Source organism: Pteropus alecto, unplaced genomic scaffold (assembly GCF_000325575.1).
Source record: "Pteropus alecto unplaced genomic scaffold, ASM32557v1 scaffold39, whole genome shotgun sequence".
Classification (NCBI taxonomy): Eukaryota; Metazoa; Chordata; class Mammalia; order Chiroptera; family Pteropodidae; genus Pteropus; species Pteropus alecto.
This window is the reverse complement of record NW_006443568.1, coordinates 10,549,137-10,563,198: the sequence shown is the minus strand read 5'-3', so window position 1 is coordinate 10,563,198 and position 14,062 is coordinate 10,549,137. Positions and strand designations below refer to the sequence as shown.

At 38.7% G+C, this 14,062-nt stretch overlaps 1 protein-coding gene across 2 annotated transcripts in view; it reads left to right on the top strand.

The window, feature by feature from the left end:
- The window catches only part of RCAN3 (RCAN family member 3), a 31,321-nt gene that overhangs the window by 5,181 nt on the left and 12,078 nt on the right, over window positions 1-14,062 (top strand). The window contains exon 2 of one of the 2 annotated variants that reach the window (XM_006924422.3): window positions 2,522-2,773. In XM_006924422.3, the coding sequence (XP_006924484.1) occupies window positions 2,579-2,773 (195 nt within the window). In that variant the 5' untranslated portion in view covers window positions 2,522-2,578. Of the gene's footprint in view, window positions 1-2,518; window positions 2,774-14,062 lie in introns of both variants that reach the window. The other variant, XM_006924421.3, reaches the window with a different exon arrangement.

The window sequence follows — 14,062 nt, the reverse complement described above, 5'->3', positions numbered from 1 at the left end:
CATCCGTTAAGTCTCACCATAACCTCCTTTGGGAAGCTGTCTCTAATCTCATGCAGAATTAAATGTTCCTCTGTCTGTGCTGACGTATCAGTGGTGTAAACACATCGTTATCTGCTTTCATTCAGCAGACCTTATTAAGCATATATTGTGAGCTAGAAACTGCCAGGGACCGGGGATTCGAAAGCACTCACTGGTAGTGAGGAGTGATTCATAAACAAATAGTCATAAGATAAGTATACGACAGAGAAATGAACAAAGTGCTATGAGAGCTATGAGCTCTACCTGGCAACTTAGTCTTGAAGAAAAGCTTCCAATGAAAGCCATAATGAGGTACCATTTCCCCCATCACCAGGCCACTTTCCAGATTGAAGATTTCTAGCACAATAACCTAATTAAATGAATAAATTTAAAACAATTGTACCTGTGGGCTACCGAGTAGATATATTCAATAGAAAGCTAAAAATAGAAGCCTAGAACTCAGGAGAGAGAGGTTGAGTCTGACTTATCCTAGAGAGTAGTGATTTTCAGTGTGAATAGGCAGGAAAGACCTAGGGGTAGATAACAATCTCCTGGGGTCATGTACTTTTTCCAAACTACCCATCCCTTCATTGCCCAAGATTCTGCCCTGGCTTCCCTCTCAACTTTGGTGACATCCTTCTTGGCTTAAGAATCATCATATGAAACGAGAGATAGTACTGATACACACATGTTATATATGTGCACCACAGGGAGGCAGGAAACAATTGAGAAGCACTGGTGGTGAAGTAGTTAAATGCTCGGGTGTGGATAAAACCACCCAGAAAGAAGAAGATGGGGAGGAAACCTCAAAGAGATGAAGTCGTAAAGGGCACAGGGCAAGTGGAGAAAGAGGAGCCAGTGACAAAGACAGTTGGCGAGGAAAGACTGGGCCCCTGAAGGCAGGGGCACAGGGACGCCCCAGAGTGACTGGGTGGGTGGCAGGATCCATTGCTGCGGAGATAAGCCGAGGCCTGAAATTAGGTTCTAACTATGAAGAAACCATTGATGTCCATAGGGTGGACAGCTTCAGCCAAAAGGAAGTGGCAGTGCAGTCCAGCTGCACTGAATTCAGGAGCGGCTAGAGTTGAGGAAGTGAACTCAGCACATACAGGTTGCTCTTTCCAGGAAGTTGGTAGGAAAAGGGGAAGAAGAGACAGGTAGACTGACGGGCAGGTAGAATCTGAAAGAAAGATTTTCTTTAACATTGGTCGGTGGGGACAGAAAATCTTGAATAGGTATATTTGCTGAGGAGAAGGGACAGATGGAGAAAGAGAAATTGAAAGTATAGGAGCCGGTTAATGGTACAAGATCCTTTAGGAGTGGTTAACATTGTTGAGAAGAAATTCCTGCTTTGTGGGAGCTCAACGAGGCTAGGAACCATGTCTTATTTATCTAATATCCCTAGTAATACCTGGCATGCAATAGGCATTCAGAAAATGTTTATAAAAATGAGCAAAGATTTTACTTTTTAGAATTAGTCTTTCCTGACTGATGTAGTAGAATAACAGCAACAAAAACAAAACACTATTTTTATCCTATAATTAACATTCTGTAACATACTCTTCGTAAGCAATATATTTGCATCCTTGTGTTCTTTGAAATAAAAGATAAATTGGGTAATATTGAGGTAATAAATAGTAATCACAATCACATAATTCTTTTGGCTGATGTTTCTCGAATTCTGTTTCAGCATCTTGAAGTATGTTGTATTTGAGGCACTCTGTTTGGTGGGTATGGGGTGCAGTTCATTGGAGGAGACAGACATGCACATAAATAATCCATATAAGACAGACTGTTCCATTCTTTAATAGAGGGACACTATAAGTTCCATGCCTTGGGGTTAAAATGACTGATTTTTAAATGTTCGGGAAAAGGACATCTTTTCGATTGTCGTCTGTGTCATTTTGCCTGCTGTAATATTTCTACGATTAACAAAGACTAACTTTGTATAGTACTTTTGGTACTGCGTAACTTAATTCTTTAAGGGTATATTCAAAAAGAACAAGTTGGTTAAGAAAGGTAAAACCAGCTCATCGCAGACCATATTTCAGGGTGCAGATGGTGAGTGAGTCAGCGTGGGTTTTATTTCGCTGTCAAAGTTTCAGTGTTGTAGACCTAAAACCCAAACAAATATGTGAAGGCAGTTCTGGTTCCCATTTCCTTCCTACTGCTTGTAAACTGGTGTACATATTGATGTTATCTCATTTTGTATTCTTCCCCGCCCCACCCCAATTTTACTAGAAAACTTTTGGCCTTTTTTGGGTACTATATCATTGCTAGTGAACTATATTACAGGAAATATGCTAAGCAAATCAAATTAGAATGTGTAGAATTCCTTTATGAAAACTGTAATGAGTTGATTGGAACGCTTATTTACCTTTCCTAAATAAAATTGCTTCCTTCGATGAATTGCTGTCTGGAGAATTGATTGGAACATTATTTGGCCCTCAAAGTCTTAACTCTGTTGTTTTCTTTCCTTTTTTTTTTTTTTTTTTAACAGTAGATGCCTGGTAGACATCTTAGAACTTTAAAAACGGAAAAGACCTGCTTTTAGGGGATAATGCTGAGGGACACTATGAAATCTTGGAATGATAGCCAGTCAGATCTCTGTAGCAGTGACCAAGAAGAGGAAGAAGAGATGATTTTTGGTGAAAATGAAGATGATTTGGAAGAAATGATGGATTTAAGTGATCTGCCTACCTCACTTTTTGCTTGCAGTGTCCATGAAGCAGTGTTTGAGGTGCAAGAGCAGAAGGTAGGCACATATCCTACCTTTCCTTATATTTGGTAGCGTGTTGAATGTATGTGGATTTGCGGGAGCTGAGCAGATGGCAAAGTTTATTACTGGCGTGTGACAAAGACAAGTATAGAAAGTGCTCATCAACCTTTAGACATCGCTGCAGCATTTTTATTGTATTTTATAAGAGTATCAGTCTACAACGGAGGAAATGTTTAAAAACCAGTCCTTCCCCACAAATATTTTGAGAAGCACTGGTTTATAGTGAACTCTTAATCAGGTCTTATTAAGTACATTCATTCATTCATTCATTCATTTTTTTTTCTTTTTTTTTTATTTGAGCCTGTAGTTAAGAGAAAGCTAGTGATTTTTTGCTTGGCTTCCTATTACTTGGGAGTAAATGCGCAAAGGAAGGAATTATTTCAAGTCTTTTTCTAGAGCTAATTACATCATTAGGGCTATTTATGATTTTACTGTAACAGGATTGTTAACATTTCTTGTTTTACTTTCTACAGTTTGAGGCAAAATGATTAAGCTTATTTCTTAAAGGTTACTCTCCTTTAGTTCATTTATTATTTACCTGGAAAGAGAGGTTTTGTGTGTTTATTTTTCCATCATGACCTCACAAAAGCCTATAGATCTTAGTCCTACAAAAGTAAACTGTTTCTGCCTTTGGTATAAAGTTTGCATGTTCTGAGACTTTTTCTCAAAATACTATCACCAGCCCTTTAATTTTCTATCTATGCACTTGAAGTATTTTGCTCACAGTGACTTTCTTGGAGCAGAACTCCATATAGTTTGATTCAGTACATATTTCAATGCCTTCAATGGGTCAGGCACTGTGCCAGTTGCTTCAGGGCATAGAGCAGGAATTTAAACAGCTTCTGCCTCAGACAGTTTTCAGTGGTGATGATCGGTAATTTGATGTAAGGTGGAGTTCTGTTGCCTTCAGAGACACTTGAAAGTCCATTGGGGTATCAAAGAGAAGGTCAATGCCAGCTGGAATAAAAGACCTTACAGGGAGATGGCATTGGAGAAGAGCTGTGAGAATTGGGTAGGAGTTTAGCAAGGAATAGAAAGAGAATCCCAGCCAAAGGGAACAGAACTAGCAAAAGAGCTGAATCAGGAGAGTGTGGACCACTTCAGAGAGTAGCAAGCACTTCTGTCCAGCTGGTGCACAGTTGAGACACAAAGTCAAGGGAAATCTGGCTAGAAAGGTGGGTGTGGAGCATCCCGCAAAGCTCAGGAGTTTGCCTGTCTATGGTGAATAATCTTCTAAGCAAAGGCGTGACAATGAGAATTCCCCATTAGGAGGATCACCTGACAACACGTGAAGGGCAGAGAGGTGGAAGGAGAGCTAGAAGCAGGGGTCTGGTGAGGGGATAGTATATGCCGGTGTGGTGAGCTGCCTACGGGGGCCGAAGACCTGGAGGTAGAACAAGGGAGAGGGAATGCAGCTGCCAATTGTATCCTTTGGGTTTTTTTTCCATTTGCAAATGCTATTTCCTTTCCCAAATTCAATCATAATGTAGAATTTTTGCAAACATACTTACTAATTTTCTTATACTTTAAGAGCTCTAAATTTTCATATGATAATTACTTTAACCTTGTTTATTTGTTATTGTGAGAAACCACATGTGTTAATAACACATGTATTACTAGCTTAATCTTAAAATGATATAAGAATTCATTCAAGAAACCTCACAAATCTTATCTGTTCCAACTTTTCTTTTTTAACTGTAGCCTAGAAACTTTTTTAACTTGCCAAAGTGGTGAATTACTGTTGGTTTTCATTTAAAAAACTATTTGTGGTTATATCTAACCTAAAATTATATTAGAAATCATATCAGCAGAAATTCTAGTAGCAGTTCAGTGGACTTCAGGTAATATACAATTCTTAGTCACAGTAAATTTTATATAAAAGCCTTAATGGTAATAACTGAAACTATAAAATATAAAATATTTATATAATAAAATTATATGTGGATCATCAATTGGATATAAAATGGGGAGAATCAGATGTTTCCTATACATTTTTCTTCTGTCAATGTCTTATTTTGCTTTCATTTCTCCTGGAATAACCCATCTATGAAGGTCATACACATATGTGCAAAAAACAAAGCATATTAAAGCAATTAAATGCTTCATTTAATTGAATTTTAGTTCAAAAGAATTTTAGTTTTTTTCCCTGACTTTAGAAGGTTTTTTTCTTTATGACTTTCTAATTGTTAGAACAAGCTTTTACCCTATTCCCAATAGTAGACTGAATAACATAAGTACCATTTTCATGTACAGGTGAATCTTTAGATTGCTAGATTTGGGCTGTACATTTTCATTAGTGTTTCTTGAAAAATAGTGTGTGTGAGGTGGGGAGAAAAAGTAAGGAATATAGTAAACCCTAAGAAAAACGGAGGAAAAGGCTTATCTTTTCATTTACATTTCTACAGCAGCACAAGTTTTTATGCATATGCTCAGCTAATCAGTAGCTCCATCAGGAGCATTGCAGGTTTGGTACCTAATTTTTCTATAACAGATTTGGATTTGTCCCATTGTGATTTTATTTATTTGTGATTTTATTTTGTTGTTTTTAACCCCAGTTTTCACTTTCTTGGAAAAATTAAGCAGGCTTCTGATTTTAACATGAGAGGTATTCAAAATACAAGTTAGATTTTTATAATGTAAGAAATAGGACCATTTTTTCTTACTGTTTTAGGTCCAGTGTGTCTGAGTGGACTCGAAATGTTAATGCAAAGCAATATTATAAAGAAATGCATATGGCTCTGGGATTACAGTTCCTCCACAAAGTACTGCCCTAAAACTGTCTATTGTGACCTACTCACCACAGGACATTCGATTTGAGTTGTTTTTCTAATGATGATGGTTGGGGTATATGAACCAGCCCTACTTGCTCTCTTGGTCCTCCTTTTTGATCATTGACACTTAGCATTTGCTGCAGTTCCCGGTGTAGGGTGACACGTGTTAAATGTTTGTGAAATGAATGGACTTTGTGAGATGGTTGTTGAGGATTAGTGATTCGATGCTGTGATGAAGAAACAGAATTATGAGCTGAGTAAGCTTAAGTAGTACACAGGAGATTTCATCTGAAATTATGATCTCAGATACAGTGGCCCAAATTCCTTTGTGGTCTGCGTAATTATATGCAAAATATAAATCTTTCTATTAAGCATTTGGTTCTACACCCTCCATGTAAAAAAGAATAGAAAATATTATTTTAAAAAATTAAATGATCTTTGGAAGTTAACTGAATACCCTGATTCTCTGGGTTTTAGACTAAATCAATTGTGTGTTTTCTGACACAACCTTCAATCCAGAAGTAAACCCTTTTTTGAGAATACTGATCTGTTATATAAATTTCGGAATTGAAAAAGGGGATTGAAAGGAAGACTGCTTCTGTTACAGTGAACTGTATTTTTAGCAGTGCCTAGAACATAATAAGGTTTCAGTAAATATTTGTTTAATTGAAACTGTAATGTCATTCTGACTAATAATAAATGGAAAGATATCCTGTGTCCATGGACTAGAAGGCTTAATATTGTTAAGATGTCAGTACTACCAAAAGTGATCTACAAAGTCAGTTCCTATCAAAATTACAATCAATATTTCTTGCAGAAATAGAAAAACTCATCCTAAAAGTCATAATGGAATTTCAGGACACTCCAAATAGCAAAAACAATCTTGAAAAAGAACAAAGTTGGAAGACTTACATGTCCTGATTTCAAAACTTAATACAAAGCTACAGTGGTCAAAACACTGTGACACTTTCATGTCAGTTATATCTCAATAAAAAGCCAGTGTGATACTGGCATAAAGACAGACATATTGACCAGTGGAGTAGAACAGAAACCTCAGAAATGAACCCTTGCCTGTATGATCAAATGATTTTAAATGAGGATGCCCAGACCATTCCATAGGGAGAGGATAGTTCTTTCAACAAATTATTCTGGGAAAACCGAATAGTCACATGCAAAAGAATGAAGTTGGCCCCTCACCTTATGCCATATACAAAAATTAATTCAAAATGGATCAGATACCTAAATGTAAGAGTTAAAACTATAACAGCCATGGAAAACCTAGGAGGAGAGCTTTTTGACATGAGATTTGGCAATAATTTCTTGGGCATGGCACCAGAAGTACAGGCAACAATAGAAAAAAAAAATTGGACTTCATCAGAATTAAATATGTATGCATCAGAGGTCACTATCAACAGAGTGAAAAGGCAACCTACAGAATGGGAGAAAATATTTTCAAGTCATATAGGGATTAATATCCAGAATATATGAAAGAACTGAAACTCAAAAACAAAATAAAAACCCAATTGAAAAAATGGGCAAAGGACTTAAATAGGCATTTCTCTAAAGGAGATACATAAATCACCAATAAGCACAAAATATGCCCAGCATCACTAATAATTAGGGAAATTTAAATGAGAATCACAATGAGATACCACTTCATACCTATTAGGATGACCGTTATCATAAAAACAGAAAACAGGTGTCGACAAGCACGTGGAGAAATTGGAACACTGTGCATTGCTGCTGAGAATGTAAAGTGGTGTGGCAGCTGTGGAAAACAGTATGGCAGTTTCTCAAAAAAAAAAATTAAGCATAAAATTACCATATGATCCAGCAATTCTGCTCCTAGGTATATACATGAAAATTGAAGGGACTCAAACAGATTTTTGTGCCCAAATGTTCATAACAGTGTAATTCACAATAGCCAAAAGGTGAAAACCACCCAAATGTCCATTGATAGCTGGAGGAATAAACAAAATGCAATATATACATACAGTGGAATATTATTTAGCCCTAAAAGTGAGTGAAATTCTGATACATGCTACAGCATGGATGAACCTTGAAAGGCATTATGCTGAGTGAAATAAGCCAGACACAAGAGGACAAATATTGACGTGAGATGCCTATAATAGTCAGATTCATAGAGTCAAAGTAGAACGGTGGTTGCCAGGGGCTGGAGTTAGGTGGAAATGGGAAGTGATAGTTTAATGGGTACAGAGTTTCAGTTTGGGATGATGAAAAAGTTCTGGGGAAGGATAGTAGTGATGCACAACAGTATGAATATACCTAATGCCACTGAATCGTACACTTAAAAATGGTTTAATGGCAGATTTTGTGTTTTGTATATTTTACCACAATAGAACAATGCAAAAAGAAGAACCTGTTTTTCTTGAGTTATTCTTTGTAATGTGCTTTTTTTAATCTATAATATGTATAAAAATATATTTTAAACACAAGTAATATGCTTTTATATGTACATATGACATACATGCTTACTTATATTGAGTGTGTAATATGTATGTACTGGACACCTCTTTTGCCCCACTTGACATCCTCCTGGTCCATCGTTTCACACCAGCAGTCGCTGGAGGGCCTCGCTCTGCACAGGTGCAGCCTCATAGCAGCTGGCCTCTGCTGCACTGTGGATGTCTCGCTGTTTGTTTCAGCATCCCTCTGCTGCCTGTGTGAAATTGCTCAGCCTGAGTGATGCATGTGCAGACATGGAAGCGTGAGAGAGTTCACATCCCACAGGGCACCCCTTGACCAGTGCGGGGCTAAAGCCGGTAAATATCTGCCCCCTCTTCGACACTCAAGCTTGTTCTCACTGGCTCCTCAGAGGGCTCCTAGCAGGAATCAAGCCCGTTTCCCATAGGTGACCAGCTGGATAACAGCCTGGATGGAAGGACTGGCTTTTCCTCCTTCCCTGTTTCACTGTTTGCATTCTTGTCCTGTAGGGTCACTTTCCAAAACAAGTTCCGTGTGTGTGTGTGTGTGTGTGTGTGTGTCCGTCGTCCTTGTCTTGGCCTCTGCTTTGGCAAGGAACGCGGGTCAGACAAGTGCATTACTTCCAAGTTTGCTTATTTCCCTGCGTGAAGGCACCCTCCCAGGCTTTCAGAAAGGTGGCAGTGGATTTTTAGGTTATGCCGCAGGAATAAAGACTAATATAAAGAAAACCCATGTGCCCGCCCAGTTTAGCAAATAGAATTTTACTGATACAGTTGAACCCACTGTGTCTCCCCCAGAGGTAACCATTATCCTGAAATCAGGGTTTATCAATTCCCATGCAACTTTTTTTATTGGGTTGAAACATATGAAATTGGAACATATGAAATTTGTAGGAATGTTTGAGATTTGCCAAAATGGTCAAATATTGGCATTTCTTCTGATTCAGTCTAATACTCCGTGTATGTACATGTAGTATTTAAAACTTTTTCTCTATGCAGTTGATATGATTGTTTATTTAGAAAGGCATCTGCATAAAACTGTTAGAACTATTAGTAAACATTTAGACATTGAAATTTTAACAATATTACCATTTACTGTGAAATACTTAAATATAAATCTAAAAAATATGTACAGGATCCGTATGCCGAAAACTGTAAAACACTAATGAAATACGTAGTATTTGATGTTATTTTAAATTTTATATAAATGGCATAATTGCATAAATTATTTTTTTCTCATATCTATAAGATTAATCCATGTTCAAATATATATTCGGTTTCACTTGCTATATAGTATCCTATTTTAAGAATACGCCATCATTTATTTACCCATTCTGTTTTAGACACTTAGGTTATTTTTGATACGTTGCTCTTGCACCAGTGATGCTTGTTCTGTAGTAACCTGTGTATGTGTGGGTGAGTTCTCCCCTTGGTCTGTAACTAGGACTGATGTTGCTGGTGGGTAAGGTCGCACTTCAATCTTAGCCTATACTGTCAAACAGTCTCTAAAGTTGTATCTGATTATATTTCTACCAGCCATGTATAAGAACTCTCATCGCTCCACAGCATCACCAATACTTGATATTTTCAGAATTTAAAAATTTTGCCAGTCTGGTAATTAATATTTTTATTACTTTTTAATGCATTTTTGGATAAACTATAGATGAGTGCATCTCAAACTTATCAGTGGAGGACCAGATTTTTCCTCCAAATTATCGCAGACTGATGCTTTTATAAAATGCAGTAAGAATGTCAGCAATATAAACTTGCTAAAACGTTTCTAGATACTTTCAGTTTCTGTACTGAACCTTGTTGTAGCCTGGTAGCAAAGTTCATGGACTAGCACTGGGTCCTCAGACCTCCCCACAGTATATGTAACATTTAGAGATTTTCAAATATCTTACAAGATTTTGAAATGAAAAAGCTTTCTTTATTTACCTTCAATTATATTTGTAGTTTCCATTGCGATACTTTGTCTCAAAAATAAGGCTTAAAAAGGAGTTTAGGTCATTTAGTTAGGCAGTAATGGTATCCTAATTATCGCTGGTGTTAAGATATCACTGAATAATAGGATTGGCCGTCACATTCTTAGAGATCACGGGTTTCTGGGTTCCACATTCTGCCTTAATCATGTGTGCAGTTGTAAATACTTATTGGGCATTGCATCAGCCACTGTCACAAGTTCTAGAGAGACAGTGAACAAGAGGAAGCGCCAGCCCTCATGGAACTCAGGGAGAGAAGAACAGTTAACGTGCTAACAATTGAATAAGAAGTTCAGATAATAATTACTATGAAAAAAATAATAGAGGGGAAGTGACTTGATGAGTGGTCAGGGAAGACCTGTCTGAGGAAGTGACATATGAGGCAAGGCCTCAATAATGAGAAAGAACCAGTGTAATATGTAATCATCCTTAGCTTCTTATAATTTAATTAAAATTTATCCTAACATAAATAAATTTAATGTGTATATATAGTCAAAAATGCCTTATAATTTTTTATCTTTATCAATACAAATAATGTCACCTGTCTTGCAACAAAGCTTTTTCCCAATAATCTTAATTTCAATTGGAAAAGATTTGCCACTCCCCAGGTCAGGGTAGGGTTTAAGGCTCTCCATTCTAAAAAACAGCTAGTTACCCACGCATGTGTGTTCCTGGTCTGTCCGGAACAGGGTGCTCCCATGGGCAGGGACGGGATAGCCCGGGAGTGAGCGAGCTCAGAATAGGCATGTGCGTCCCCTCCACACTGGCTGACACAGAGCCCAGCTTTTGAGCTTTGCTGTTCATTAAATATTTGCTGAATAAAAGACTGGGAAGATCATCTATAGGGTCAGGGTACCAACACTCCCTAACATTTATGTTGAACCATCCTAAGTTAATTTCAATAACCATGTTTGTTCTATTTTATTTCCTATCTGATTTACATTTCTAGTTTTACAAGTTTTATAGCTCAGATTGTATTAGGACAGCGGAGCATGTCCATAATTGTATGTATGTATATGTGTATGCATGTATACATAAGTAAACAGGTAAACAAATCAATAGACTGGGAGTGCATGTGAAAATTTTTTACTGGTTCGAGAGTACAAAGAATTTTTTTTTCCTTTACCATTTTTAGAGTAAATTGCCAACAGGGATGGCCATCCTTTACCATTTTTAGAGTAAACTGCTAACAGGGATGGCCATCATGCCCAACACTCTAGTATCAGTATGTATTTGCTACCAACAAGGGCATTCACCTGGGAGGAGAAACAAAATCCAGGAAATTAATGTGGATGCATTATACCCTCCCAGTCCTCAGACCCCATTCAAGATTTGCCATTCGTCCCAATATTGTCCCAAACCATCCAGCCCCTTGTCCTGCATTGCATTTAGTTATCAGGTCCCTTCAGTCCCTTTCAACCTGAAACACCTCTTAGTCTTCCCTTGCCTTTCATGGTGTTCGTTCACATTCTTGCAGATTACAGGCCAGTTATTTTGTTGCATGTATCTCAGTTTGGGTTTGTCTGCTGTTACCTCAGGATTAGGTTCAGGTTGTGCATCTTTGGCAGGAATATCACAGAAGTGATGCTGTGCCCGTCTCACTGCATCCTATCAGGTGGTGCGATTTCGATTTGTTGCATCATCAATGAAATTCACTTGGAGCCCTTGATTAAGATGGTGTCTGCCAGATTTTTCTACTGTCGAGTTATATTTCTTGTAATTAATAAGTATTTTTGTGGGAGGTACTTTAAACTGTAAGTACCCTTTATCCCTGTCAAATTTTTAACATGCATTCATTTAGAGCAGTAAGATTCAAGGTTTTCTATTTCATTCATTGGTTATAATCTGTTACTTATCATTATTTTGAAGCTCACATTTGTCCCAGATCTGGCCAGGTTGCCCCTTCAGATGGCCTCTGTGTCTTTCTGACACGTCTGCTTATCATTCTTTGAGTACCTCTTTACATTCTAACACAACAAGATATTCCAGAATTATCTTGCACTCCCCCTGCCCCAGCCCGGAATCAGCCATTTCTCCAAGGAACCCTGATTCCTTTCAGTGAATAACAGTATTTAGAAACCGAGGTATGGGAGTTAGTTGTCTGTACTTATTGCTCTCAGAATGTCAGTGTTCCTAGGCCTCTCAGCAGAGCCAGGAAATATATAAATACATACACAACTGTATATATGCATACACATCAACTCCAGTCCAACACTAAAGAACTATTTCTTGTCTTGTCCCTTTCCAACCTTACAACTCTTTAACAGAAAACTAGTTTTCATTATCTTATATGTACTTATTCAGTTACTCCCCCTGTGTGTAACTGCCACCACCCACGTCATTCCCCATGTGGACACCCTTCCTACCCCACCTGTGCTCCAGCACACCGTGCCAGGTCCAACCATACACCCCAACCCACCCCACCAAAATTATCTTCACCCCACCTGGGTTCTGATATTCCCACAGTACCATCCTTACCCAACCCGATTGCCAGTTCCCCGTGCCGGATTGCCTTCCCGCACAGATTCGCATCCTCGCCCCTTCAGCCTGCCCCTGTGCTGGGATACCCTCTGTCTTCCCCTGCTCTGGGCAGCCGTCCCGCGTGGACACCTGCCTCACCCTGCTGGGCTTCAGCACTGGGTTGGGCTCCCCTCCGTGAGCACACTGTCCTTCTGCTGTCAGGCCCGGCCTCCCTCCCTAGCACCACCTTCCTTACTCCACTTGGGCTCTGACACCCTGCTCCCTATCCGCATGGACATGCCTCTCTTACTTGGCCTCGTCTAAAGGCTTCTGGACCGAATGTTCAAGAGGAAGGATGCCTTATTCTTTTTACAAGAACAAATAATACACTTCAGTTCCTTCCCAGGGTTGTTTCTCTCACGCTTACGTGTCTTTGGAAGGATGGTTCCCTAGCTTTAACAATCACCTTTATCCTCTCATGTCCATGAAGAAAACACCATCAGAAAGAAGACAGACCTCTACCCCGGAATAAATCACACAGACCATCAACATTTGTTCCTCATTATAGCCTCAGTACCTGGGATAGTACCGGGCCTTGCTGAGTGAGTGAGTGAATGAACAATGAGGAAAATTTAGCAAGACACAGGTCTGGATGGAAACCAAAGAAATAGAATCCTCAGGTTACTGCCAATCACTAAGCACATGGGCAAGACCAAGAATGAAACATGTTTTCATTCCATAACTGACCTTAGTCCATAACTGACCTTAATGAAGAAGAATCCTGTCTTGCTGCTCCACATCTTCCTTATGTACTTAAATAACTTCGTATGAGCCATTTCCGTTTGCTTTAAGTGGCTTTTCATTCTCTTGTGCTAGCTTGGCACCAGGAGCGCATGCATAGCAAAGCATTTACGAGGCCATCAAACAGTTGGTTTTAAGAAATGACAAAACAAAAAGATAAAATTAACAAGCAAGGTTAAAAGCCACAAATGAAAACAATGTATTTTTTTTAATGTGTAGAATTTGACTATAACTACAAAAACAAACCTTGTTATCTTCACCCTCAATTCAAGTTCATAGCAGAGTAACACTCATCAATGTCATAACAGAGAAGCAGCATTCTTTGCTTCAAAGGATCAGGGGTTATAGGTCAAGTTCTGAAGCATCCTGGGAAGATAGACACTGATTTCATCAGTCAGTGGTGTACCGTGACCACCGCACACAGGTCTGGGAGGGCATGTCTCCTAGGTGACTGATCCAGCAGCGCAGTGCCTCTGAATTGCTAAAAGACTGCTAGGAAGGGCAGATTCTACTTTTCCATTGGCAACCTCAACAGTACCTGCTGTCTGGTTTATATTGTGTCCTCACTGTGCATTCTTCACCTGCCTGGGGAATCCACATCATACAGAAGAGCAGCTTATTTTTCGTGTGTGTGTGTGTGACTGTGACCACAGAATGGCAAGGGGACTATTGCAAAAGCTCTACTGCATTTCTGTTAATAATAGTATTAGTACTGCCAATATATTATTCTAAGAGCTTTAAATATTCACTATCTTCAACAATAACCCAATGATAAGTGGATACTTCATTGGAATTTACGATCCTCAT